Source organism: Sylvia atricapilla, chromosome 15 (assembly GCF_009819655.1).
Source record: "Sylvia atricapilla isolate bSylAtr1 chromosome 15, bSylAtr1.pri, whole genome shotgun sequence".
NCBI lineage: Eukaryota > Metazoa > Chordata > Aves > Passeriformes > Sylviidae > Sylvia > Sylvia atricapilla.
Window position 1 is genome coordinate 10089354 of NC_089154.1, and position 27430 is coordinate 10116783.

The 27430-nt window shown below is 55.4% G+C and overlaps 2 protein-coding genes across 2 annotated transcripts in view; one reads left to right on the top strand and one right to left on the bottom strand.

Annotated features, from left to right (window-relative positions):
* Positions 1–4713: 4713 nt before the first annotated feature.
* UBALD1 (UBA like domain containing 1) lies at positions 4714–12829 on the bottom strand. Its single transcript, XM_066330135.1, has 3 exons — positions 12603–12829; positions 6857–6916; positions 4714–5852 (listed from the first exon to the last, which is right to left on the bottom strand). The coding sequence occupies exons 1-3, from the start codon at positions 12708–12710 to the stop codon at positions 5532–5534; spliced, it is 489 nt and encodes a 162-aa protein (XP_066186232.1). The 5' UTR covers positions 12711–12829; the 3' UTR covers positions 4714–5531.
* Positions 12830–17723: 4894 nt separating this feature from the next.
* The window catches only part of MGRN1 (mahogunin ring finger 1), a 50401-nt gene continuing 40694 nt past the window's right edge, over positions 17724–27430 (top strand). The window contains 2 exon segments of the mRNA XM_066330136.1: positions 17724–17935; positions 25428–25546. Of these exon segments, the coding sequence (XP_066186233.1) occupies positions 17848–17935; positions 25428–25546 (207 nt within the window). The 5' untranslated portion in view covers positions 17724–17847.

Below are 27430 nucleotides of genomic sequence, written 5' to 3' on the forward strand. Positions count from 1 at the left end.
GGGCCGGGCCTGGGCCGTGCCGGGGCAGCCGGGGGCCGGGCCGGGCCTGCTCCGCCGGGAGCTCCCGGGAGACACCGGCTCCGGGAGCCGCAGCACGGGTTAGGCTGGGGGGGAGCTTAAAGCCCTTCGCGATCCGCTCCCTGCCATGGGCAGGGACAGATCCCACCGTCCCAGGCTGCTCCAAGCCTCATCCAGCCTGGCCTTGGACACTGCCGGGGATCCAGGGGCAGCCACAGCTGCTCTGGGCACCCTGTGCCAGGGCCTCCCCACCCTCACAGGGGAGAGTTTCTTCCATACAGCTAACCCTAATTCCCCTCTTGAAGTTCGAAGCCATTCCCCTTGTTCTGTCACTCCATGCCCTTGCCCCAAGTCCTTTTCTAGCTCTTTTGGAGCCCCTTCAGCTACTGGAAGGGGCTCTGAGGTCTCCCTGGAGCCGTCTCTTCCCTGTCTTGCACATGTTGCCTTCCCTAGCAGGTGTCCCAGCTCTGGCCAATGTCCTGCCCCACATGGTGACACGGATTCTGCCTGTCCCAGGACCAGAGAGCCTCTGGAACCACGCAGGCACCTTTCTGGCTCCAGTGGTCTTAGCTGCACTGCAGGGATTAATTAAAAGAGCAGTATTCTAACACAGCCACAGGTGGTTTCAGTCACTTCTCACCTGCCCTTAGGGCTCCAGAGATATTTGCTCTGAGATTCGGGTGTGCTGGGTCCCACCCTGCCCTGGCAGCTCTGCCTGGGGTCACTCTGGGCTGGAGCACACAGCTCGCACCTCCCAGGCAGGAACAGCCATGTGCCCTGCAGGCTCCTCTTCTCTCCTCCCTGTGTCAGAGCGAGTGGCCAAGCTGCAGGTGACAGCAGGACAGGCAGGCTGTCCCCGTGTCAAGGCACAATCTAATGGGAGACATTGCCACAGCACCAAGTTCAAGTTTAGACTCTGAGTGAGAAATGCTGTACATAACATCAGAAATACCTGCCTCATTCACACCTTGGAGCACAGGAATGTGTTGTGGTGCCCTTGTGCCCTTCTGTCTTCTCCACAGGCAGCATGGGGCTGACCTGCAGCAATTTCAGCACTTCATCCCTTGTGAGACTGGGCAGCCCCAGGCCAGTCCTACCTTCCATGTTGTGACCTTGGCTTTGAGCACAACCACAGAGCAAAGGGAAAAGGTAACAGCGTTTTGCCAGCGTGACGAAGCTGAAGTTGGGACATTTGTCCCGTTTGCACATCTTTCACTTCAGTTTAGGGGAACTCCATGGGCACTACTATAGGCTGACCAGTTGTGGGTCCTGAATAACATTCCCAAGCCCTGGTCTTCTCCACCTACTTCTTAGCTTCCCTTCTTTCCATGTCCCCCATACCTGTGGGGACCTGGTACCAGCAGTCAAACCCATGTTCCTCAGGTCACAGACATGCTGCAGGAGATGATCACCACCATCTGCTTCCTGAAAACTACTGCTGAGGGCTCCCAGCTGCAACAAACTTCCAGGAGGTGCATGCAGCAGAGCTGGGTCAGTTACTGGAGAGCTCTTTGCAGAGAGGTTGGGCTCCCCAGGGACCTGCATGGATGGCACAGGTGCATGGGGTGACTGTGATGACAATCTTTCACAGATCCTTATGGAAAATGCACTGAAGCCTCCTAAAGGCTGCTTTGGCTGCAGTGACCTGCCTGGGTCCATGTCACCCTCACAGCTACTGGAGCAGCCACCCATCCCTGGTATCCCAGTGTCCTGGCCACCTCCACTGCTCGTCTCTCCTGCAGTGCCAGGAGGATTTTACCCTCTACAATTTTGATGTCCTGGGAGATCCACAGAGCTGGGGATGGGGTGGTTCTGGGGGTGGTGTCAAGGTTTGGAGTCTCCTGCCCCATCCCAGAGGCTGCCCAGAGTCTCCCCTCCTGGAGCAGGGTGGAAGGGCTGATTTCTCTCCTGGCCACAGTGGAGGTGTCTCAGGAGCTGTACCAGAGCTCCCTCTGTGAGGTGCCCACTGGTGAGGTGCTGCAAGCTCTCAGGTGCCAGGCTCCTTTGCTGGCAATGCACCTCGGCTCCAGCATAGCTGGGGCTCTTCTCTCTCCCCAGAACCTCAGGGGCTGTTTGGTTTCAGAAGCTCTGGCTTGAAGCTCAGCCCTGAGGCCTTGCAGTGCTGGCCCCCAAAGCCTCACACAGGCTGGGCCATGCTGGAGCAGCACGAGGCCATAGGGACCTGTCAGCCACAAGAGCCCCGTGGACACTGACATCTCTCGTGCCAGGCCACTGTGCCAGGCTGTGCCACCAGACCTTTGCCAGGTGAACAGCAGGGCCACACAGCCCATCTGAGTCCCCAGGCCACTGCAGCCCCCTTGTCCCCCTGCCTCATGCAGTGACATGGCTGGGGGGGGTTGTGGTCACTGTCCTCTGTGGCACCCCAGTGCTGGCCATGCCCAGGGCCTAGCAGCAGTGCCAGGAGGTCTCTGCTGTAAAGTCCACCCAGATTTGGAATGTTGCTTTGCTGGGGGCCTGCAGGAGCTGGCACTGCCCAGAGCAAAGCTTTGGTGTCTGTTCTCAGCCAGCTCAGAGACTTGGAGGACGTGGCTGCCTGTCTGGAGAAGGTGCTGGGTGAGATAAAGCAGCTGCAGGATGTAGCAGGTGCCCAACTGCCCATGGTCTGAGGAGGTGCTGCCCAAAGGCCTGGGGCCTGCAATCCCACATCCCATTCACCAGGAACACATTAGGGCATCTCTCAGGATGTTCTCCCTAGCCACTCTCTAGGCCTACCATAAACACGCTTCCTTTCCTGGGTTCTGCAGCCACCCAGGGTCACCCAGGGCCACATGTCCTCCCCAGGGGCTGGGGTTTGGCAGGGAGGTGCTGGGCCAGCTGCAGGAGCAGTGCATGAGGCTGCAGGAAGCTGCAGAGCAGCTGTGGGGTGACACTGAGGACACCCAGGTAAGGACAGCCTCTGGGCACAGCTCAGGAGCCACTCATGCCATGGCTGGTGCCTGAACCAGGCTGGGTACAGGACTGCCCTTGACTTGGCACATCCCTGCTCGGAAGCAGCTCAGTGTGCCAGGATTTTGTTGCCATGCCATGCTGGTGGAGCTGGGGATAAACAATGGTGAATGGCTCTGAGGAGGCTGAGGGGAGGTCGGGATGCTGAAGCACACAGGTACAAACAAGGTGCTGATGGACCAGGGCTTGGGTGTTGTGAACAAGCACTGGCACAGGGGTGGAGGCAGGACAGGGGTCTGCAGGGGATGGCTGTCCCCCTGTACTGTTTCTGCTTCTCCTCCTTCAGCAATGAAGATCCCCCCAGCTCTGCTCCTGGCACACCACAGGGATGTGCTGCATCCCCAAGTACTCACGCAGGTGCCTGTCCTGAGTGTCCCCTGGGCCACCAGCCCTGCCGCGTGGGCAGTGCTGCTGCTGAGCACTCTCCGGGGAGCTGCTGAGGGTGTCATACCCCACACAAGGCTGTTTGTCCTTGTGCATTGCAGGTGTAGGTGACAAAGCCAGGCTCCTGGGGGGCTGGTGCCAAGCTCACAGGTGTCCAGGCTGGCCAGGTGGCTGTGAAATGGCATGGGGGGCTGGGGAGGGGCACGTGCACCAAGGCTGTGCTGCCTGGCCTCGGGGGACTGGTGGAGTTGGGGTCACACTGCCCTGGCACCCACTCATTGCAGTGGGGTAGGGAACACCACAGGCCAGAGATGCTCCCTCCTCTGCTGCCTCCGCTGTGCACTCCCTGAGCTCCTGGGGACACACAGGTCATCCAGAGTCTGACACTTTTGGGCTATGTCATGTCCCCATCAGCTCTCTGACCAGTCAGACGAACAGGTCTGTGGTCTGACACAAGATTTTCCAATCCTGTGGCTCCTGGTGGCCTGGGACAGTAACAGGAATGTTCCCCTCCTCATCACCCAGGTCTCTGTGTGGCTTCACCTTGTTTCTCAGGCAGTTATCTTTCTTCAAGGCTGGGGACCAACCCCTTCTCTGTCTGCCCTGGGTGGCTCAGTGCTGCACCCCCCACCTCACAGACCATCCCCAATCCCAGCAGGACTCTACACTGGCCCAGATGTGCTCACCACAGCTGGGACAGAAGGTGCACAGCCCTGGCTCACTCCAAGCCCCACCACCTTGGTCCATTTCATCTCAGTGGGGGAGGACTGAGGGTGACAGCTCCAGCACAACTCCATGCAGGGAAGCTCACAAGGGCCAGCCTCAGCACCAGCCCATGCTCCCAAACCCTGCCCAGGCTGTGGAAGAGGCACCCTGGGTGAAACCATCCCTCCTGCATTGTTTATTTTAGCAACACAAATAAGAGACTGAAATTAATTATTGACTGGGGAGAGCAGGGGCACAGCCTTGCTGGGAAAGGGTCTGGCAGGGACAGCAACCTCCAAGGGACCTGGGGAAGAAGGGATATGAGCCAGGTCACAGCAAAACACCCAGGACCTGTGGATGTCACAGGGGATGTGGAGGACTCAGCACAGCCCTGCCTGCTGGGGTCTCACACCGCAGCTGATGTAGCAGAGCTGAGCTTCTGGGGCTGTGCCCTGGATGCACCTGGCCAAAAGCAGCTGGCAGTCACTGCATGGCTGGAACAGGGCGTTATGGAGCAGCTGGAGATGCAGCCAGCCCTCCTGGGATGCACTGAGACACTGGGAGAGGGGATCCTGAAACACTCCAGGCTCAGTGTTTGCCTGTGTCCCATCACTGCTGCAAACGAAGCAAAGACACGGGTTCAAAGCAGAAGAGCGTGTATTGCAAGCGGCTGCGGCGCATCCGGAGAGACTTCCAGCCGCCGGGAGAAAAGAACAGAGGGGTTAAAAACGATCCCAGTCTCTAGGGTTACACTGTGTCATGCAAAACAGCCCTGGGGCAAGCCCCATCCAGGGAGGTTGAGGGGAAGGTGTGCTGGCCCAGCCGGACCACCAGTGCTCAGCCCCTGCTCCCCATCCGGGGCTGGGAGAGGGGCCAGACACCTCCCCAAGGGCCTGTGTCCCCAGCCCTGCTCACCAGCGAGGACGGTGTGTGTGGGGTGGAGGCTGTGGTGGTGCAGGAACAGCCCTTGCTCCCTCCACCCCTTACGAAAACCAAGCCTCATGGGGTGTCTGCCCTTTGCCCAGTTGATCGGGGCCAAGGAATAGGGGGAAACACTCAGGCACAACCCACTCTGCCTGGTGGGGTGGCCCAGGGGACCCTGAGGAAGGGACCTCCTCTGTAAATGTCACTGGCATGCAAACTCCGGTGTCCCAGGAGAGGAGGGGGTGCTCCCTCCCCAAGAGTCTGGCAGCGTCAGGGTCCCAGGCAGAGGCCGGCACCGGTCCCACGCAGCCTCCCGCTGTCTCTGGGGAGCTCCATTCAGCTCGAGAACAAGTAAAAACTACTTCAAACCAAACCCATGCAAGGCAGCTATTTGCTCATGTGTCTCGGTCGGCTGCCAGACGCTCCTGGCAGCGGAGTTCCTCTCCTCTTTGGGGAGGGGGGGAAGAGAAAAAAAAAAAAAAAAAAAAAATTATACGCAGGGGTCCCCGCCGCGTCCGCTCTCCGCCGCGGCCTCATCTCTCTGCCTCCATGGTCACGTTGGCCTTCTGTTCTGCGCTGGCCTGCTGGGAGACGGCGGCGGGCCAGCCCGCGGGCTGCGCCGGCGCGGCCGGAGTCCACATGCTCTGCTGCTGCCCGGGCGGCGAAGCCGTGGGCCAGGCGGGGCTGAAGGCGCCGTGCTGGGGCAGCGGCGGGGCCGGGGGCGGCGGGGAAGTCGCCATGGAGGCCACGGGGCTACTGCTGTTGAAGCTTTCGGAAGCCTTGAGGCGGGAGAACATGGTGAGGGCGTCGGGGAAGTTGGGCGGCGTGGCCGGCGTGTTGGCGGGAGTGCACATCTGTGGGAAGGAGATAGGGGGTCAGGAGAGTCCTTCTGCCTCCCAGCAGGGTGTGGCATGAGACCCCTTTGCCCCCCAGACCTGTGTGCTGCTGACTGCGCTCCCCAGCAGCGGCTCTATTTAAGGGTCTGAAGGCTCACGCAGTGGTAAGAGCTCCTGGCAGAGGGCCCAGGCAGGACCCCCTGTGCCCAGCCAAGTTGGGCACCTTCTCTGTTCCACAACCCACTGGTGCCACCCTGGGTCTGCAGCTTTCTGGCTCTGTGGGCACAAGGCTGGGGCTCAGCTCCCACCCCCCAGGAGACCGGGCACGCTCCAGCCCTGCTGGGCACTTGCTTTGCGTGCTCCAAATCCCCAATTGTCCCAGAGAGTCAAACAAGGCCGCTGCAGCCAGTAAATCCTTAAGACACATCTGCCCAAGCAGATTACCGGCTGCAGGGGCGTGGGAGTTAAGGGACCGAGTCTGGGGACAGCTGGAAGAGAGCAGAGGCAGGCAGCACCCACGTGTGGGTGTTTATACACCTCCAGACTCTCTGAATGCCACACCAGAGCCAAGCTCGGGCAACGCTCCAGGAATTTGCTTGCTCCAGTGAGCGCACAAGGACCTGTGTGTGGCTGCTGCAGGATGGGAAGCACCATTTATCTGCGAGTATGTTTACACAGGTCAGTGCTTCAGGCTCCTCCAGGCTCTCTCTGCCATGCTAGGCTGGTGTGGACCACTGGTTATGCCCAAAACGTCCTCCCTCAGCTCAGACTATCCCTTTTGGAAGAGCAGCCCCAAACCATCTGCAGGGCTCTGCTGGCCCACTCCATAGGGCAGGCTATGCCACCAGCTGCTCTCCAGGAAAATCTTCCTTGGCAGGCAGATCTGGCAGTGCCCAGCCAGACCTCCCTGCCTGCACTTCTGGAGTTGGGAAGCAGTGGGCTGGACATGAGCACCAGTCTGAAGCACCTGCCAGCTGGTGCTCTGCCCTGGGAGAGCACTGGGGAGTTGGGAAAGCACTTACCATCTGATGGTGGTGGCTGTAGGGGATGTTTGTTTCTTGGAAAAAAGCACTGAGAGCAGTCTGAAAGGAAGGAAACAAAAAAAAAAAAAAAGGGAAAAATGATGTTACTACCTGCATCCAAACTGGGCACCCACCTCACCCCTGCACACTACTAGACCCCAAAGATGATCCAAAACAGGCCCTGGGGGGCCTTGAGGGCACAGCTGCTCCCTGTCCCCAAGCAGGGACCTGCGCCTGCCATCTGCTCACACCAGGGCAGGTGGCAACCATGTGTATTTGGGACCACCATCCCTGCAAGAAGCAGCTACTGCTGGGCCAGAGCTCAGCAGGTGTTTCACAACTCACAATGATGCTCTTCAACCACCGTGTGCTGGGAAACAAAGGAAACCAAATCTAATCCCAGCAGGAACCAGTTAAAGGCATGTCCTCAACAGGACATGATGACAGTTCCCATATTCCCACCAGGAGATCCCCAGGGCAGAGGCTGCAGCAGGTGACCACCCCATATGCCAGAACATTTCCAATTCAGTTGCAGACAGAGCACAATGAGGACTGACATTGTTTTGTAGCTTCCAGTTAAAACCAGTAATAGTCAGGTAAATATGTCACATGCCACGGGCATGTGAGAGGACAAGAAGGGTTGCAGGTGGGGAAGGTCAGGGGAACAGCATGGTCAGGAGGGCAGACACCCAGCCCAAGTCTGGGAGGAGCAGAGGCAGCAGGAGGTTTGGGGGTGTACAGCACAGAGCTGATGCAGGAATGGTGAAAAGTTCTTTACTCAGAGGGTGCTGAGGCCCTGGCACAGGTTGCCCAGAAAATCTGTGGCTGCTCTGTCCCTGAAGTGTCCAGGGCCGGGTTGGATGGGGCTTGCAGCAACCTGGGACAGTGAAAGGTGTCTCTGCCCATGGCAGGGGGGGTAGAAAGCGATGACCTTCAAGGTCCCTTCCAACCCAAACCATTTCTGTGATTCCATGATGATGACTCCTGTTCTGTGCCAGGCTTCAACTGAGTCAAGGCTAGAAAACAATGTTCTGATTCAGTTGTACATGAGACCTGATGGAAATTTTAAGAGAACTGGTTTGGATTCAGTTCTGGTTGAAGGAAAAGCTCCCTTCAGTCCCATTTAGGCCTCTCAGCAGGGCCTTCAGGTCTCCACTCCAGGGTGTGAAGTGCAGGGCTGTGGCCAGGTGCTGCCACACTACCCAAGACTCTGCTCCCTTCCTGAAAGCCAGGGGACTGGGGTTACTCAAGCTGCTGGGGAAAAAGAAGCAAAAAAATCGTGGAAAAAGCACATCTACTCATTGCAGATGCAAACTCTACCCAACTGCAGCAGCCACAGTCTTGCCACCACACACGCTCCTCATCCCAGTGTCCACACGCTCCCTGTGTCATTCCCAGGGCCAGGATGAGTGACAGCAAGTCAGCTCAGCTCATTGATCCAATGGGAAAACTAATTTTGCCCCAAACATCCAGGCTGGCAGGCCCTGAGAAGGTGAAGGGGTTTATGGTTTCCTGGCTAAACAGCAGAAAACTATTGGTACAACCAGGTGGCAGCCAGAGCAATGTCTGCAAACAACGATCCAGACCTGGGTGGGGGAAGCTGCAGAGTCTGGCAGCTCCCAGACCTCAGGAGGAGTGTGCAATAGCTGGGCTGGCAAGGCCCTGCAATAGCTGCATTTATTAACAGGGCACCTGAACTCTGCACCCGGCTGTGAGCTCAGAGCCCTCAGCTCCCACAGGCAGGACCCACCGGATCCCAGAGGTGGCCATGCAGCAGGAACAGGGTCTGTGGCCCTGGAGAGAGCTCTGGACAGGACAGCACTCAGCTCTGAATTAAGGAAATGTCTAAAAGAGGCAAAACCACTTCTGAGGCAGTGACACCCCCCCCAGTACACTACCCTTTGTCCTGGGTGAGGTCGGACGTCAACACCCAGGGCCCTATCACTGACAGATCGTGATAAGAGAGGGGAACACCAAACGGGAAACACAGGCAGAGGTGTGGGCACAGCCAGATACCCTAAGCTGATTAAATCTGCTCTGTGCTCCTGTTTACCAAGCAGTCTCACATCTGGGACTGTGCCACTGGCAGACAGGGACAGAGAAGGTTCCTGCTGTCCCCAAGCCCACCAAACCCTGCCAGTGCTGGGATGAAAACTGTGACTGGGCAGAGGGAGCACTCGGCCAGGGCAGGCCCCTCTGCCTAAAACAGTGTCTCTTCCCCTCCATCTCCCCGTTTCAAAGCAGGGCAGAAACAGCCCCGACACAAAGCCCACAACCCAAGGGACCTGCAGAGCCCCAGCCAGTGAGGGCCCTGTGCTTCCCTTGGTGCCACAGGGGGCCAGGGACACACACGTAACCAAAGCCACTGATGCCACCTGGTCTCCAGACAGCGTCACCAGTGCCACGGTGACTGGTGCAAAGCCAATTAAGGCTCCTCTGGTGGAGAAGGAGCCTGAGCCCAGCTCAGCTCTGACCCTGGACCAAAGGCCCCACTGCCTGAGTCACTCTGGTGTGCACAGGAGCAGGGCAGCCCCACACCCATGGCCTGGCCATGCTCAGCAGGTGACCAGACCACTGCGCCCCCTCCCAGGATGCAAAACAAGGAGCTTCACAGGAGAGGGATCACACAGGTATCTGCCAGGGTGCCAAGAGGCACCTGTGTGACCCAGTCAGAGAGAGGGTGCCTGGAGGTGTGAACCCCACCAGCACAGGGCATCCAGCAGCAGGGGCAGCCCTGGGGGCATCCTGTCTTTGAACCACCAAGGAAGGGGCTTCATGACACATAAATACATTAGAGGAAGTGAAATTCAGCCATGGACACAGCAAGCAAAGCCAGACACCTGCTCCTCCTCTTGTTCCCCTCACACAAGCTCTCTACACTGAATGGAGGCTCTTAGCACCAGGAAAAGGAAGGAATGGGTGGGCTTTTTTAGAAGCAGTTTCTTCTTATCCTTCCCAAATGGCCCCAAGGGCAATGAGCACATAAAGCCAAATAATATCTTTCTTCCAGAGAAGGAGCCTGATCCACTGCCCAGCCCCGTGTGAGACTCTGCAAACTCTGAAATGTCTGCCTGGTAACCTGCTGGGTTCCAGCCATGGAGGAGCTGCTCTCCCTGGCTTCTCCCAAAAAAGCCAGGCCCTGGAGGCCAAGTGCCAGCCTTCACCCAGAGACACTCCAAGTTGCTTTCTTGGACCTGTAAACCTCCCCCTGGGATCAGCCATGGCACTGCTCCAGCTGCTGGAGGGCTGGGCTGGCAGTGCCATTGTGGCTGGCACCCACAGCAGCCATCCCTGGAAGCGTGGAAGGGCCCACAGAGCTGTGAGAGCTGCAGACTAAACGGGGCACAACAGAAGAAAGCCTGTCCAGGGTCCCTAGGAAACAGGAGTGGAGTCATAGTAAGTGGGAGAGGCAATCCACACCCTACCTATTAACTGCCCTGTTTCCCGGATAGATGGGATGAAAGAAAAAATGGCTCCTTAGTCAACCCCCTGAGCATGGGACAGACCCTGATCAGCTCACACCACAGCCAAAGGCGACTGTATCCCAAACGTTTTCCTGACCTCCCACCCCGCTCACTGTCCTGGATCACGTTCCTTCCGGCCCGGAAAAATTCTGGGTCCAGCAGAGCTGGAAAGACACACACAGCACAAATCTGCTCTGCAGCCTTCACTTCATCTCCCTACACACAATGGCCCCTGAGCAGCCAGCTAAAACACAACCCAAGCCCAGGGAGGTGGGCCCAAAACATGAGCATCCCGAAAGCTGTCTGTGTTTCACAGCAGCCTCCCTCTCCCTCCTGCTGCTGACCAACACCCCAGGGGCTGTCACAGGCAGCAAGTGGGACACTTGCCCACAAAGAAAAAGTCCTGGGCAGGGCAGATGGATGCCCAGAAGTGGCCTGGCCAGAACAGAGGCACAGAGCTGGGACAACCCAACTCCTACTGTGTGTCACTGGGCCACTGAGCCAGCCTGGCTCCCCTGTGCAGAACACCTCTCCCCGTGGTGGCCTTACAGGCAGGAACAGAACCTTCAGGTACAAGCAGGCTGATGGAATTCACGCCGTGCCCCTGGAGCAGCGCTTTGACTCCAAGGAGATGGTTAATTTATGCTGCCTTCCCTCGTACTGAACTTGCCTGAACTCCCCCGATTTATACTCACTGCAGATGCAGACCAGCCAGCAAACGGGTGCTGCACTGGAATAACAAAAGCCTGCGAAAGCCTCAGGAGTACCCCCGAAAAGAGGTGAGAGCAGGCTGGAGTGGTCGGGAGGTGATCCCTCCCCAGCGTGGCTCCCAGAAGGAGCCGTGCCCAGCGGCCATTTTGCAAAGGGAATTATCTGACCGTTGCACCAAAAGTGAGTGGGAACATGGTAACGACAGCGTTTGTTTACAGCCCAGCTTCCTCTGAGTCATGTGAGTGCCCAGCCGGCAGGAGACGGCTGTTTGTACTTGTGCAACTCGCCAAACGGTGGCAAAGTTCTGCAAAAAAGCCTTTTGAAAGACACGTTATAACTTCTGTCACCCCTCCCCGGCTCTTTTGCGACACGCACGGAGGTGGTGGAAGAGGATCCCGCCTGTCCCAGAGGGCCACTGTCAGGCTGTGTTAGTAAACAAACGCCGGAGCACGTTACACATGCAGTACATCCCACGCCAGCGGTGCTGCCGTTCACCGGGCACGGCGGTGGAGATCGCCGGCCGCTCTTCCGCACATCCCGGCAAGCCCACCCCGCGCTCCCCGGCCACGCACGGCTCGGGCTGGGATGCCTCCTGGCCTGTGACAGAGCATGTGGGAATGCTGTGCCCGCACGGCGTTCCGTGCCGGGTCCATCCGGCCGCTGTTCCGTTACGGAACAGCCCCGGGACAGCCCGGAACATCCCGGGACATCCCGGGAAACAGCGCCCGCGCCTCCCGGGCGGGAGGAGAGGTGCTCCAGCCACGGAGGAGGTACAAACGGAGCCTCCTGCTCCCCGGCCTGACTCAGACCTGCTCCCGCACCACAGCACAGACACTTCAATTACCGAGATGCCATTAGCGTCAAATCCATCAGCTCCAGCCTAGGGAGCTGCAGAAGGGAAGGAAAAAAAAAATCTTATTTAGAAAGCAATTTACTGGCGACAGCCACCGCACTTCTCTTTGCTCCCTGCACTTCAGGGTCCGGGAACCTCCGGAGGAGCTGAGCACCCTGAAAGGCACCGGGGAGCTGCCCCGGCACCGCCGGCCCCACGCGCGGCGTTAACCCCTGTCAATGTCACGGAGTATCCCGCCCGCGAGCGAGAAGAAAAGGCGTCTAGAGCCAGAAAAGCTTTGACCTACAAAGTCTCCTCTCCCACGGCTGCCCGACAACTCAAACTCCCCGGGGCAGGGCGGTGGGAAAGGCTGCGCTGGGGTTTTCCAGCCCACGGCCACGCGGGAGGGCAGGGCCGGGGGGGAACAGGAGGAAGGTTCGGCGGATTCGGCGTCCCCGGCCCGGCCGCGGTCCGGCGAGCGGCCCCGGCAGGCTGCGAGCCCCTCTCTGCGCACCAGCCGCGCAACGTGGCCTCCCGATCCCCCGCCCCGCGTGGCGCCCACGCTCCCTCGGGCAGCCCCGGGGGCCCGGCCCGCGCCCCGCCGCCGCCGCGCATGTGGGCGGGCGGAGGGGCAGCGGCGTGTCCGCGGGGCCGGGCACCGATCCACGCTGCCCGAACCCCCGCCGGATGCCCCCACGCGGGGACCAGCCCGGGGCCGTTACCGGGGCGGCGGCCTCACCTCGAACTGCCAGTGGGCCGCCTGCAGCAGCTGCTTGGCCTGGTCGGCGGCGCATCCGGCCGCCAGCACGAACTGGTTGATCATCACCTGGTGCTTGAGCTCGTCCATGGCCCCGGCCCCGGCCCCCGCCGCCCTCAGGGCGCCGCCAGCACGGCGGGGCCGGCGGCTCACGCCAATGTTTACCGGGCACTGACTCACGGCGCCCGCCCAGCCCCGCCCACGGCCAGCCGGGGCGGGGCGGCGCGGCCCGGCCCGCGCGGCGCCGCTGGGATTTGTAGTTCTCGCTCACCACGCTGTCTCGCCGTCATGGCCTCTCTCGGACCACAACTCCCAGAAGGCCGCGCTTTGTTTGCGGAGCGCTCGGCGCGCGTTGAGCGACGCACGGGGCCGGCCAACCGCCGCCCGCGGCTTGGTAGTACCTGACCGTATATGGTCAACAACGGCGCGGCCCCCAATGGGAGGGCGGCGGGGGCGGGCCGCGAGCGGGGCGGGGCCGGGGCGGGGCCGCGCGGTCACGTGGGCGCGGGCGGTGTTTACAGTCGGCCGCGTGCGGTTTCCTGTTGACGTGAGGGAGCGGCGGGGCCGAGCCGGGCCGAACCGAACCGAACCGGGCCGCCCGCCGCCGCAAAACCCCCGCAGGCCCTGCCGTTACCCTCCTGCAGCCTGCGGAGGTTTGGGGAAGACCCCTTGGCTCGTAGCTGCCGTACAGCTCCCCGGCCCGAGGGGCGGTGGAGCAGAAGCCCCTTGGCCCCCGCGCCCTCCATCAGCGCTAATGAACCATGGGCGGGTTGCCCACCCCCTCCTGGTCCCGTTTTTCCCGCAGCCACAATGTGTCCGTACATCGCTGAGGCGGCTGGCAGGGAAGGTTCTGGAAGGTGCCGGGGGGCTCCCGGCACAGTGAAAGGCTCCTTTGAGAGCGCAGCAGATGAAGGCTCACGGCCAGGCGCTGCAGGGCCCGGGAGAGCAGACAATGGTGTTGCTAAGGTTAAGCAGGCACGGACATGCGGTTGAATGGCCGGGGCTAGTAACAGCAGGGAAAAGATGAAGGGATCTGCCGGCTCCACCCGCCTCCACCTTTCCTGAGCAGTATTTCTGGGCTGTTTCCTGCAGTTTGGAGGGGTTTAGCCTGGCTGCAGGTGGATTGTTCACTAACACATGTGACCCTGGCTGGCATTTTGCAGGTGTTCCTGAACTGTGAGGATTAAATGGTTGAAGCTCAGGTAATGCACTTGATCTGTGGGGTTTGCAGCCTCTGCTGCCTGGACGGGAATTGCTCTGGTATTGTCCAAAGCTAGTCACCATTTTCCACATGTCCTTTAGTAACCATTCTGGAGTTACACAACCATTTAGTCTCTCCAAGCCTTGGAGAATTTCAGGGCCAAGGGGTTTTCCCTCTCGTTCTATATATCTCACTGCCTAAATCTAAATCTAAAAAGTGAGCATGCAGCTGTATGTGGCAGTGGGATTTGTCAAGAGGTGACCTCTCACTTCTTACATTGTCAAGACAACCCCCAGAAAGAAGTAGCACAGGAGATTTGTAGCCACCAAGATGTAAGTACAGCTGGAAAAAAAAATCTCCTGAATGATTATTTTAATCAGAAAGAGCCAGCCATGTTTAGAAACCTTGCAGTTTGGTGTTTGGAGGGGGAAGGGTTGGGCCTGGCCCAGCAGGGCTTTCGGGAAGGGTTGTAAGCCCTCTAGAGAAGGGCAGTGTTTAGGAAGGCAAAGTTCATGGGCTCACCACTCCTTCTGGTGAGCTGTAACTCCGTGTGTTGTCTCCTGAACCTTGTTGTTCTACATGTACCAGACAAACACAGCGAGTGGCAGTGGGAACAACAGAGACAAAGCAACTTGCCTTACTGGGTAATAAAACCCACAAGCAGCTGGACTTTGGATGAGCTGCTCTAGTGACTGGGAGCTTTGCAGGGAAACATATTTCCTTGTTTACACAGGTGTGCTCGTAGCTGCCTCCCCAGCAGACGTCCAAGGAGACTCCTGAAGGGCAGCTGGGGGTGGCTGGAGAAATGGGAATGAGAGGTGGGTGTCCCCCATGCCCATCTGCCTCCTCCATGCTGCAGGTCTGTGGATTCTTCTTCTTGGCTCTTCTCCACGTTGTGATGGAAAATGGCTCCAGGATCATCTTTTCCTGGATGGGTTTTGCTGAGCTGGAAGGCAGTGCAGGAGCTCCTCACCACCCCTGGGGTCTGCAGACTCCTGGTGGCAGGAACCTTGGCCCAGTTTCACCCTGGTCCTCCCCAGTTTGACCACTGTCACCCCACACTATGATGGCACACAGGGTCTCAGGCTCCCTTGAGCCTTATGGAAGTATTTTCATCCCTGTCTCACAGAGCACCTCCTGTCTTTGTGGCTTTCCTCCCTCACGGTGCAAGCATGGGGCTGGCAGCACCAAAATGAGGACAAATACATCTCAGGGAATCCAGATGTGAAGGTGCAAAACCCACTCAGGTGGCACCACCAGAATTTGTGCAGCTGTTGCTGCTTCTTGCAGCTGCCCCGAGCTGGGAGGAGTGCTGCTCCTCCAGCCCACGGGACCCACCTGAGGAGCTGTGCGAGCCTGGCGTGGGCTGGTAGGGCAGCCCTGCTCCCTGCCCTGAGCCATCCGCTCTCCTTCCTCAAACTGCTGGCAGTGGCCCTCGATGGGATGGAGGAGGCCATGGTGCAATATCCTGCCTTTGTGTGTGCCAGCGCCCGCGGGCCGGGCGGGGGCAAAGGAGCTGCTGCCCTTCAGCTCCGCTCGCTCCGGGCCCTGGGGTTTGCGGCGGAAGGGCTGAGCTCGGCCTCGGAACGCCGCTGCTATTGTCGTTGTCTGCCACACACATCTCACGGAGCAGGGCCTTGCGGGAAAAATTCTCCAGCTAAAGCCCCTGCCCTCCCAGATGGCAACAACCCCCATGGGGCCCGACGGCTTCCTCTGAGCGCTCCGGAGAGCCGGGCGGCCCGGGAGGGACCTTCCCGCTGCCGGAGGTTTTGCACGAACAAAAGACCTCCTGCCGCAGCTTCCCGGGCAGAGCCAACACCCCGCGGCTCTGGGACCTGGCTCTCCCCTGCTTAACCCACGTGGCACCGAGCTCCCGGTGAGCGGGATGTGGCTTTGGAGGGATCTTTAAGGTCTCTTTCAACCCAAACCAGACTAGGATTCCATGATTCTGTCCCCAAAGAAAAGCTTGGGGAACAGCTCTGGAGCGGGTGCCTCTTATGAGCTGGAGAAGGGCAGGATGCCCTCGGTGCTCAGGCTGTGGGAGGAAGGGGAGAGGGACTCTCATCTTCTGTCCATATTCAAATTCCCCTCCTCACTTGCCTCATGGTGCAAACCCTGCTCTGCTTTGCCCGGGCTGTGGCCAGCTGGCCACCAGTTCTGAGGATGGCACAGGGAGATGGACCCACTGATCCTTGCTGTGCCCAGTCTGCTCCAGCACTGAGCCCCAAATCGGCTGCTGGCCTGCAGAGGGAGGCCTTGGGGGTTGTGTGTTCACCCTGCTCAGTTTGGGGCTGCTGGTGGCATACAAGCTGTTCACATCACCCCGCTGCTGCCAGGGCACTGCCCAGAGCTTGTTCCTACGGCTGTGCAGGCAGGGAGCCCTGGACACGCTCTGTGTCACTGTGATGGCCAGCAGACTCCAGCCCTCCCTGTCTGTGCAAGTTGTGCTATGAGAAAACCTTGCAGGGAGAGGCTGCCTGAGCAAGAGGCACTGTCACTCCAAGCGCCAGGAGGATCCTGGGGGACACAGCAGAGAGCTCCCAGGCATGGTTACTGCTGAGGCACTGCCAGGCAGAGCCTGGGGCTCCCCTGTGCCAGGTGCAGGGTACCCAACTCTCATGGTTGGCCAGCAGGACTTGTTGCTCATTCCATATTTTTTCCCTGTCCTCCTTCCCAGCCCTGCTGCAAAATGGGATGCAATGCTCCTGCTCTGTCTCACCCCCAGCATCCCGTGCCTCTTTACAGCCCCTCTGGCTGTGTTCGTGTGGCCACAACAGCTGCAAGGATAATAACTGTCCGGAAGCACGTTTCTCCTCAGGACTGTTTGCTTATTCCTGCTGGGTGTGTTTTAGTTTGTGTTTACAGCCAGCAAATTCCACTCACTGCCTGCTCACTTGCTATCACAAAACCCTCCCGTGCAGGCAGGCTCTGCTCCCTGCTCCATCCGATTTCCCTGAATCCCAGCTCTCTTCCCTGCTCCCAAGGCCAATTTAAGGGATTTCACATGTGCCACCTCAGCTGCTTTACACCTCCCAGTGATTCCCAACTCCACTGCTGGGAATATGGGTCCCCAGTTCCTTTGCAGCATATGTGCAGGAAGGTACTTCCCAGAGAAGCCCAGAGGGAGCGACTTTTCTGTGTTCCTCGGTCCTAGAGGGGACAGGGCTCAGTCTTGAGACAGTGGTGGCTTTTTCGTGCCTCTTCCCCGACCCCATCCTCCCAGCTGTTGTGTCCCACGTGTGAGGCAGCCCGTGACCATTCCCTGTTCTCACATCCAAACCTCAGGCATCTTCATTTGCTTTCATGTGTGGATTACCTGTAAGGGGAGGAACCCAAGAGGGAGAGGCTTCCCCATGGGAGGCTGATCACCTCCTTCCCTGCTGGCTTTGAGCCTCAGCCAGTAGCAGGTCCCACCTCTGGATAATTGTCCCTGGGGATCCCTGTCCTGGACAGCCCTTGGCATCCCCGTGCAGTCTCTGTCTCTCTGAGCATCTGCCCTGTGCCAAAATGTATCCCTGGGAATCCCCACTGTGCAGAGCATGACCTTGGGCGTTCTCCCTGGGCATCCATCCTCTTTGTGCTTCCCTGTGCGTCCTCGGGTATCCTCCCTGTGCATCCCTGGGTGAGTTCCCAAGGGCTTCTCCATCTAAGGTGTGGCCCCCGGTGATCTCCATGTCCATGCCCCGGTCCCTCCCATGTAGTGGCCCATGCCCGTCCCTGGGCACACACCTGCTCCCATCCTTGTTCCCGTCCCCATTCCCATTCCCCCATCCCCGTTCCCGCCGCAGCGCCGTCTGCCGGCGGAGCTCACGCCGCACCCCAGGGGAGGCCGTGGGACGCCATCCCTCCCCCCCCGCCCCGCCGTTGGTAGGCGCTGCCGCGGTGTCTGCCGGGAGTTGTAGTCCTGGGGCGGGCGGACTCGCTGTCCCGGCGTGCCCCGCGCCGCCGCCGTGAGTGCGGGTCCCGGTGCCGGTGCCGCCGCCGCCGCTCTGTGCCCCCGGGCCGCCCGCCCTGTCCGCGGCCGCCATGGGCTCCCTGCTCAGCCGGCGCATCGCGGGCGTGGAGGACATCGACATCCAGGCCAACTCGGCCTACCGCTACCCGCCCAAGTCCGGTGAGGGCCGCGGGGACCGGGGAGGGGGACAGGCCGTGTCGGGCCCGGTGTCCCCCGGGCCGAGCGGGGAGGCCGGGGAAGGAGCTGTGGGAGTGCCTGTCACCGGCCTGGGCTGGCTCCAGCTCCGGCTCTGCCCGCGGCCCAGCCTGCCCGCTCTGGCGGAGACGCCGTGGACGGATGCCCGTGGGCACAGCGGTGGCACAGGGCCGGCTCTGCCCGGGTTCCTCAGGCGTGAGGGTGTCTCCGTGCCCTGGATCCAGGGCTCAGCTGTCCCGCTGCCCGTGCCCGCCCGGCGCTGTCACCCGCCGTGGTCCCGGGGGTCACTGAGGGTGCACAAGGAGCGCTCCGCACTATGGAAATGTGGCCTGAGCAAGTTGCTGGTTGCTGGCGAGTACGACGGGCGCTGCTGCTAAAGGGGAAGCGACGGCGGAGTTCGGTGTGGACACGGAAGAGAATTGGGTCTGGTTGAATGTAGGATGGCCAAATTCCCGCATGACCACCCTCTTTAACTCCTTGAAATGGCAGTGGCTCTCACCTAGGAGCTGTTGGGCTGACACAGCCTGCTGGGTGTCTGTTTTCCACAGGGAATCCTTTTGAAGGCTTGGAGAGTTGTTGGTGCCACTTGTGTGCAGTTGGGATGAGCCCATGACTCACCTTGTCTTGGGCTGGCTTTTGTGATTGCCCAGGTTTAACTTGTTTAAAGAGTTTTACTTACCCTTCTCAAAAAAGTGGTCAGGGAAATTCAGGTACTCTTTTCCCCTGCAATTCCCATTTGCTTACAATTTTTTCTAGGTTTCAGTTCTGTCAGGGCTTTTCCAGGCAGACTGAGAAATTTGGGGAACAACAAAGGGTCTCCTCACTCTCAGATACAAAGACTTTTCGTTCAGAGATTCAAGTCCTGTGTGTGTCCATGACCTGCTGGCTGTGACCTCCGTGGGGCTGTGTGATGGAGGGGTCAGGAGCCCTGTTTAGTTTGGAGGGGGTGTGGGATCATCTCAAATAGAGTCCTGTCATCGTTACACCTTGTCTTGTGGCAGGTTGGCCTTCAGCGGGAATGGTGTCGTGGAGGAAGTGGAAGGGGGAAACCTGCCTAGAAAAATTCAACAGCTGTGTTGGCTCCCTTAGAAAATATAACCTGCTTTTTTTTTTGAGGGGTTGGGAGGTAGTTTTTTTTGGCAGCTGGGAAAGACAAGTGTCACAGCTTGGCTGCAGCAGGATCTGGGCGTGACAGCATTTTAGATAAGGAGTGGATTAATTATAACCACCGTATAAAATGGACATTAAACTTCTTTCACATCATCACCCTATTGTTCCTGTGCTGTTGAACTGGAAGTTAATGGTGTGTTGCATTTTGGGCTTCTCAGGGTAACCCCATCACACACCTGAGGTTGGCTTTGTGTGTTCTTGTGCTCCCTGGAAGGGGCTCTGTGGACCATAATGCTGCCAAAGAGTGTTCCTTGTGTGATACCTCCCTTGTAGAACTGAACAGCTAATGCTTTCAAACAGCTGGTTAAATAAAAATATTTTTATTTCCTACAAAGGCTCCGGATGCAATTAGAGGCTTGCTAATTAATTCTTTGTGGCATTTTCTTGTGCTTTTTTTGAAAGCTGGTGTTAATCCAGGGCTTTCTCTTCACATTCTTTGGGTTTATCTAACAAGGCTCCTCCTGATTTTGTGGAGAGAGAAGAGCTGTTCAAGCTCTAGGCAGAAGAAGAGGTGGTGAACACCTCTGAGGTGGAGGTTCAAAGCCCAGAACAGTGAGGGCTGTTAGGATGGCAGCTCCCCTCCCTCCTTCAGGTGGAGCATGTTCAGAGGGACAGTGTCCTCTGAGGTCCTGCCGTCTTCAGAGTGCTTGTCTTGGGGATGGAAAGGTTGGTACCAGACCTCACAGTGAGGATGACTCGAAGTGAGTGAGTATGGTTTTGATTTCAGGAAGCAAGCTGGAAGTAGTACAAAATGTTCTTGGGCCAAATGATGGCTAATTATTTCTAACTCACCACTGCTGCTGTGAGCCCTGTCTGGAAGAAGCTGGTTTTCCATGGGCTGTGTTGGGGGTGTGTGCGCTGAGAGTGAGCCTGACAGGCACTCCTGGCTCTGAGATTACCCCTGAAAGACTGGAGCAAGTGGTGAGGGACCATTGCCTGAGGTCACCCATCCTGTCCTCCTTTTCCATTCCATCCCTCCTTGTCTTTGGTTTTAGCAGATCTTGACCTAGTAGAAATGTCTGCTCAGCTGCTGGCTGTGGTTGGCATCGGTTTGAAGGATGAGGGCTGGTGTTTGATGAGGGAGCAAATACCCCTCACAAGGACACACTGTGCAAGGAGATAAACCCCAAATACAGGTGTTCTGGCTGTGATTTCAGCTGCATGTCCACCTGCCTGTGGAGAGGGACACGGTGGCTCTGCCTTGTTGAGTCACAGCTGGTTGCAAAGGCAGAGGTGAATATTCACTTCTCCTTTATTGGCTTTTGATGTGGTTGTTGCTGGGTCAGCCACGTGCTCTGAGGAGGATGGAGGAGATTGCTGTGGAATCCACCTTGGTCTGCTTGAACCAGTCCTCAGTGAAACAGGTTGTTTAACAGCTTTATTGGAAATTGCATGCCATTTTGTAGTCAAAAATCCTCTGATAATACCCTCCAAGGCTCTGGATGGGTATCATCTACATTTTTCCTCCTGCATCTGGATGACTGAGGCTGCTGTAAAGTGACATCCAATTCCCTTCTCTGACCTCTCTTTGCTGGTGCCTTTTAACCAAAATTTCTTGCTTTATGGAGCTCATGCCAGCATTGTACCTGCCTGACCAGTTGGGAGGAAGGCCCAGTTTGTACAGAAGAGTAAGTGCCTCTGTGAAACAGGCTAAAAATGGGTAATTTTTTTCCCTGTTTAGCAGGGAACAGTTGTGATCTTTGTGGTGGAGCAGTGAAAGGATCTCCCATGTCCCTGTTGCTTTAGAAGCAGTGAGCAATGCCCCAGTGCTTCCCACAGCTCTGCTCTCATTCCCTGAGCTCCTCTGTAGCACGGAGCACGTGCCCTTGGCATGGCTCTTCTCCTCTGGAGTAGGCTCTTGGAAAAAAATTCCCTGGAGATTTCTGGGAGGGAAAAAAGGAAGTGGATTGCTCCTCTCTGAAGTTGAACTGCTTTGTTGTTTGGGAATGAGGTTTTAATCAAAGAAAGAGTGGTTTTAAATAGGAGAAGAGTACCCAGAGTCACACTCAGTCCATCTCTGTGTTGCTGTGTACCACGACAGTGTCGCTGGTCCTGAACCACACTGCTGCTGGTTCAGGCTTGGAACTGTGCTGTCAGTCTGCCGTGGTGGTGACTGTCTGGCTGAGTAATTAAAGAGAACTCAATTTCTGTCACTTCACTGTTAATTGTATTAATGGCAAGAAGCCTAAATGGATACCTAATTGCTTTCTGTTAATGAGCGTTGTATGGCACGGCCCATGTTTTGATGGGATTACAGTTGTGCTCCTGCCTCTTGTAGGCTGTGTCTCTTGTGCATCACATCCATGTGTTGCATGGATATGGGATTAGGATGCTGGTTTAGGGAGAGGTAATTATGACTGGAGCAGTCTGGTGCTTAATGCTGGTGCAATTACAGTAATAAACCCCCATCACTATGTTGTACTAAATGTAAAGTATTTTGGTGTCATTTGGAGGAGCCTTGGTTTCCAGTTTGGTTTTGCATGGGACAAACAAATGAGTCAGGCTTGGCTGTTCTGGGAATCCCAGTGGTCCCAGTTTTTCCAGCCACTGTAAAGTTTTCTGCCACAACAATTTCTCTTACAACCACTGCTTGGGCTTCATCTACTCAGTTGGGTCATGTTCTCTTTTATTTCATGCTTCTCTGAGCTTCGTGCTGATTACTCTGGGGAAGTAAAGCCTCAGCTTTTCTTTGCTCTGGCATTTTTATCCTATTCCATCCTTTTTTGTTCATGTGTGATTCTTTCCTGGTCAGTGTGTGGCTGCATTTTCCTGGAGGGTTTCTGTTTGTAGCAGTTCTGTGGAGGATTAATCCAAGGATTTTTTGCTTTTCCTTTTTCCTGACAAAGAGGATGGCACTTAGCATCCTTCTTGTGCCCATAGCTACAAGAGCTCTGTGTAAAGAGCACCTTGGAACACCTGCTTAAGGTGGTTTTATAGGCTGGAGGGACATATGGGAACAGGGTTCAAGAGGCACAATAGCCTGGCTAAAATCCTAAAGCTGTCTTTGTAATGGCTTTGGAAATGGAACCCAGGATTCTAATGCATAGAAAATACATGCACGCCTGTTAGAGACACTAAAAATCCTAAATGTCACAGTGACTGCAAAAGAGGATGTCTCATATTTTCCATCTGGAAGTTTCCTTTTCATTTTAGTCCCTGATGTGATATTTAAGAAATGCTTTCTTAAAGTGTTCTGCCTCCAACTTGAGCCAGCTCCGAGGTAATTGTGATACTGCTTGAGAGGATTAATGCATAACTTTGGTCTTACCTTGAGAGCTCTGAACTTTGGGTGTCATTGTAGCAAATGGTTTCTGAAAGCTTGTGACTGAATATCTTTTTTTAGCTGCTGAAAACTGTGTTATGAATTTGTGAAGACAGTTTGCTGCCATGCTGGTTTGTTTGTCTGTTGAGACCTCGTGTGTGTGGCAGCTTTTGTGTGTGCAGCAGCAATGGCAGAGCCTTGGGGAGTGTTTTGCTCACCACTGTGTTCCCCTCTGAGCACCTCAGAGTGATTTTCCCTGTATTCCACCTCGTGCCTGGCACTGTGTTTCTTGTTTGCTTGGGAAGGAAGTGCCTAGGGGAAAAAAAACCCTTCTCCTTCACGTTGCAGGAGGTGGCTTATCAGGAAGATAAAGAGAGTTCAGTCTGAATGTGGAACTGAAGCTCTGATTCCAGCTACTGCCTGTATTTGTGAGAAATCCCAACAGTTTGGTAGAGATGCCAAAAGAAGTTCTTAGTGGAGTGGTGACAGTGTGACAGGTGCCTTGAATGTGCTGGTTTTGTGTCTGGATCTTGTTCCAGTTGAGCCAGAGAGACCTTTTCATCTCTGGAGATGCTCTCAGACCATGTCCTGAGCAGATCCTGCAGTGTGGACAGCAGGTGAGGGGGAGATTCTGCCCCTCTGCCCACATCAGGTGAGAGCCCACCTGCAGAGCTGCCTCCAGCCCTGGGGCCCAGCACAGAAAGGCTCTGGAGCTGCTGGAGAGTCCAGGATGATCAGAGGGATGGAGCAGCACTGCTGAGAGGAAAGGCTGGCAGAGCTGGAATTGTTCAGCCTAGAAAAGAGAAGCTTTGGGGTGACTTCACTGTGGCCTTCCAGTGTCCGGAGGGAGCTTAGAGGAAAGATGGGGCAAGATTATTTACAAGGGCCTGGAGTGACAGGGAAAGGGGGAATGGCTTCAAACTGACAGAGGGTAGGGCTAGATTGGATATTAGGAAGAAATTCTTTCCTGTGAGGGTGAGGAGGCCCTGGCACAGGTTGTCCATAGGAGCTGTGGCTGCCCATGGATCCCTGGAAGTGTCCCCAGGCCAGGTTGGACAGAGCTTGGAGCAGCCTGGAATAGTGGAAGATGTCCATGGCAGGGAGTTGAAACTCCGTGATCTTTAAGGTCTCTTCCAGCCCAGGCAATTCTGTGAATCTGTAATTCTGTCTCACTCACTGGATAAGAGGGAGTTCTCTGACTCTGATCCCAGATAACCAGCTGCTGTGGTACTGAGACATCCTGCACAAGCATTGTCTTCACAGCTGATCAAATAAAATGTTCCAAAGCATAATCCTACTTGACCCACATAAAATATGAAATCTATTCCTAAACTCCAGCATTCATCGTGGTTTTCAGAACCTCAGTGCAAACACAAACCACTGTGGTGTATCTCTGGTGGAGAGACTGGCCTTGCTTGGAGGTTATATACAGATTAGTTTTTTAATTTGTTGCTTCTGGGAGGAGTGGGAAAAGGTTCCTTGTCATTTGAGGCACCTACATTTGAGTCCAGGAAATGACTGGATGTAGCACTCAGTGTTCTGCTCTGGTTGACAAGGTGATGATAGGTCACAGGTTGGACTTGATGGTCTTGGAGGGGTTTTCCAACCTAAATGATTCTGTGATTTTGTTATTCTGATTCTGTAAGACAGATTCTAAGTAGATGCTGGACCTGTGCTGACGGTGATTGTTGTATCTGGAAAGAAGGATGTGTTTCAGTACTACAAACATCTGGGTGCTTGTAAGCTGAGCTCAGCAATAGCTGAGCCCTACCGTCATCATTAAGGCACTGCCATCTGTGCAGAGTGAAAAGAGCCTTTCTTGAAGCATAAAGGGAAAAAGCCTTAATGGAAAAAACAGGGCCATTCATGAAAACTCTTCCATTTCAGTGTAAATCCTGCTTGCTCCTAGTTAGAGGGACTGCAGATCCCTCCAGAATGTCTCCATAGCCATTCAGATGATTAGTTTCTGCTTCTAGAGTGACTCATTTTAACACAAATTTATGCTGTCTGTGCATTACACCCAGGGAAGCAAATGTACATTTGGCTCAGTCCTCTCATGCCCCACTCTGAAACTTGAAGAGAAGTGGATGGAGCTTGGATGGAGCCTTTTATTTTAGTTCTCTCCTATACTTATTTCTCTGAAACTAGCTCTGTGAAGTTCACATTTGAAAGTGTTTTCCTGAAGTCTTTCTAGGAGGGAGCTACTTTTGTGGTGCTCTCACACACCTGTATTAATTCTGTTCATTTTACAGTCAAGTCCATGCTCCAGAATCCCGGTGACCTTGCACATGCCTTGTGTCCTGAAATTTGCACTGTAGTGCATCCCTTAAAGATGAATGAATGAAACAAATTCGTGGTGAAACTTTCAGAGCTGATGTCCACTTTGTCAGTCCCTGTTTTCTCTCCCAGACATGAATGTTTCTTCATTTAGAACTGTCAGTGTTATTAATTAAATCAACATCAGGGTGTACAGTCTCCAGCACTCCCAGTAACAGTTTGGAGTGGTTCTTGTGTGGGATATGGGACTGAAAGAGGAGACAAAAGGCAAACTTTGCCTGACAGGAGACCCTCTGGGTGTGCTGAACTTTGCAGTGGCAGGAAGCCTCATCCTTCTCTGAGCAGGCCCATGGTGTTTGTGGGACTGGGCTTCACTCTGAGAAGTGGAGAAAACAGGAGGAATTGACCAGAATGGAGCAATAGTGGAAAGAGCTGACTTTTCCTGCTCCTGTCTCTTCTCTGGAAAACAAGCTGAAATGGAGTTGTCTCCACTGTAATATTTATTATAGGTTTTTATTTTGTTTGTTTGTTTTTTCCCCTCTCTTCTCCTGCTGTTGGCAGTGGCCCTCAGTACTACAGGGGAAGGGTGATTAGGCAAGTATTTTCTGTGTCTTGTGGCTCTTTAATACTTGTGAATTTAAAACTGCAGAGACTTCTCCGGGAAGCACTCATTTAGAGTTTTTGTTGTTGTTGCTGGTTTCTTTTTTTTTTTTTTTTTTTTTCATTCTCTCGTGTTTTTGTTTCTAGGAAACTACTTTGCAAGTCACTTCTTTATGGGAGGTGAGAAGTTTGACACCCCTCACCCCGAGGGTTACCTTTTTGGTGAGAACATGGACTTAAACTTCCTTGGGAATAGACCAGTTCAGGCAAGTTCCTGTGTTGTTCTGTCTGTTTTACTCGTTTATTTCTTGCCTGTTTTGGAAAACCTTGTGTAGGGTTTGTAGAGCAGAGTGACACAGACCCACGAGGTCCTCACTGCATGGGGAATGTCATTCCAGTCTGTTGAGATGCAAACTGACTTTTCCTGGGAAGCTGAATTCACCTTGGAGGCTTATTTTCACTCAGGACAGAAGGAATTAGTGGTGGGGGAAGAAGAACAGGGACTCAGGAGTGCAGAATTTGGGACTGGTTCTGCCTGCCTGCCTGAGCAAGTGTAAAACATGCTACAGAGAAGGCTGAGAAGCAGAGCCTGAACTTCCCAAGGCTCCTGGGCATGTTGGATGACTTCCAGCCAGTGTTCAACACATGCTGTTTTCTGTGTATGAGTGGCCTGACTGGTGTAGGGCAGTGTTAAGACAGACCTTGACATTTTGTGGGTTTTATACCTAGATGGGCTGCTCAGAAAGTCCCTCCTTCTCTTTTCCTAGCTGGAACATAAATGTAATTTTGGGCCCACAGGTGTCTGTGAGACTGTGAAAAGCTACTTGCTCAAATGATCAGCTTCTTCTTGGAAAGGGATTAATGCTGTTGTGAGGGAAAGACAGGAAATTCATGCAAGTGTTATGTTTTGGATTTCTCTTTCATCTCAGAACTGCTTAAAAAGGACCAAAAGGTAACAGAGTAGGAGCCATTTGGACATGTTTTCTGAGTGCTGGGGAGGAAAGGGGAGAGCTGCTTGCTTTGTTGACTATTGTCCTGGTTGTTTCTGCAGCTTCCAAACATGAAAATGAGAACTAAAAGTAGTGGTTCTCCTCATCAGAAAAGCTGTGATCATTAATTAATTCACCTTTGTAGTGCTTGGTGGCACTTTGGGATCACCCTGGTTTTACAGGTGAGGGAAACTGAGGCAAGTTGGAATTGGAACAGTTACAAGCACATTCTGCTTTCTGAGTTTCTCCTCAAGCTGTGCCATTGGTCATTTTAGAACCACACTCAATTCACAGGATGGACAAGGAGGTACCTGGGAAGTCTTTGTTAAGCAGGAAATACAATTGGGTAACAGAGTTAGGAAGGAGGGGCTTGAGCTGGAAAACTGTGGTTGTATCAGGGCTGGGCAGGCCTGGGGGTGCTTCACCACATCCCCTGTGCCACATCTGCAGACAGGGCCCCCCCTGCAGGGGCTGACCTGGCAGAGTTAAATTACCTGCATGGCTCAGCCTGGGTTTCCTTGCTGACATCCCAGCACTGGGTTTCAGCATTTCTCTGGAGGGGAGTGGGTGAGAGGCCATTAACACCGTGGAACATTTGCCAAGTAGGTTTAAGAGAAGGAGGCTGTTGTGGAATATGGTTTGCCTATGTAAAGTTAAAGCCCTTTGGCAGCTCTGATTAATCTTCAAGGAAAAAATAAAAACCACTCATACACAGAGCAGCAACACTGTTTTCTGGACGTGGGCCCAGTTCTTGCTTTGGAGTAACTGAAGCCTTGCCTCATTTCTAGGGGAACGTGTGTTGGTGGTCCCTGGTGCCCAGCAGGCAGGTCTGCAGCTGTACAGCTTGTGATCACCACAATAAGCAGTTTCCTTTGCATTTCTCACTGGAGATCCTGTGCCCATTAAGGAGAATTACAGTCTGAAGCATTATTGTCCCTATTTAAAGGACAATCTATGAGAGAAGGTTTCTTGACTGTAGAATAGAATAGAATGAGGCCCCCTTTCTTTTCTTTTCCAGAACATTTGCCCCATTGTTTCAGAATAAAAAGAGTTTTCCCCCATAATCCAGGGCTTCAGCATGCCGATTAGCAGTCAGATCACTGCTTGCATGCTGTAATACACATGAAAGAGCTGCATTTCTTCAGCTCAAGCTGGAGGTGG

Excerpts from the sequence above, each read along its gene's own strand:
- UBALD1 (XM_066330135.1), bottom strand. The coding sequence starts at position 12,710 with ATGGACGAGCTCAAGCACCAGGTGATGATCAACCAGTTCGTGCTGGCG. Across the intron at positions 6,917-12,602 it reads CGGCCCACTGGCAGTTCGAG|ACTGCTCTCAGTGCTTTTTT; the intron begins GTGAGGCCGCCG and ends CCTTCCTTTCAG. Across the intron at positions 5,853-6,856 it reads ACAGCCACCACCATCAGATG|ATGTGCACTCCCGCCAACAC; the intron begins GTAAGTGCTTTC and ends TCCTTCCCACAG.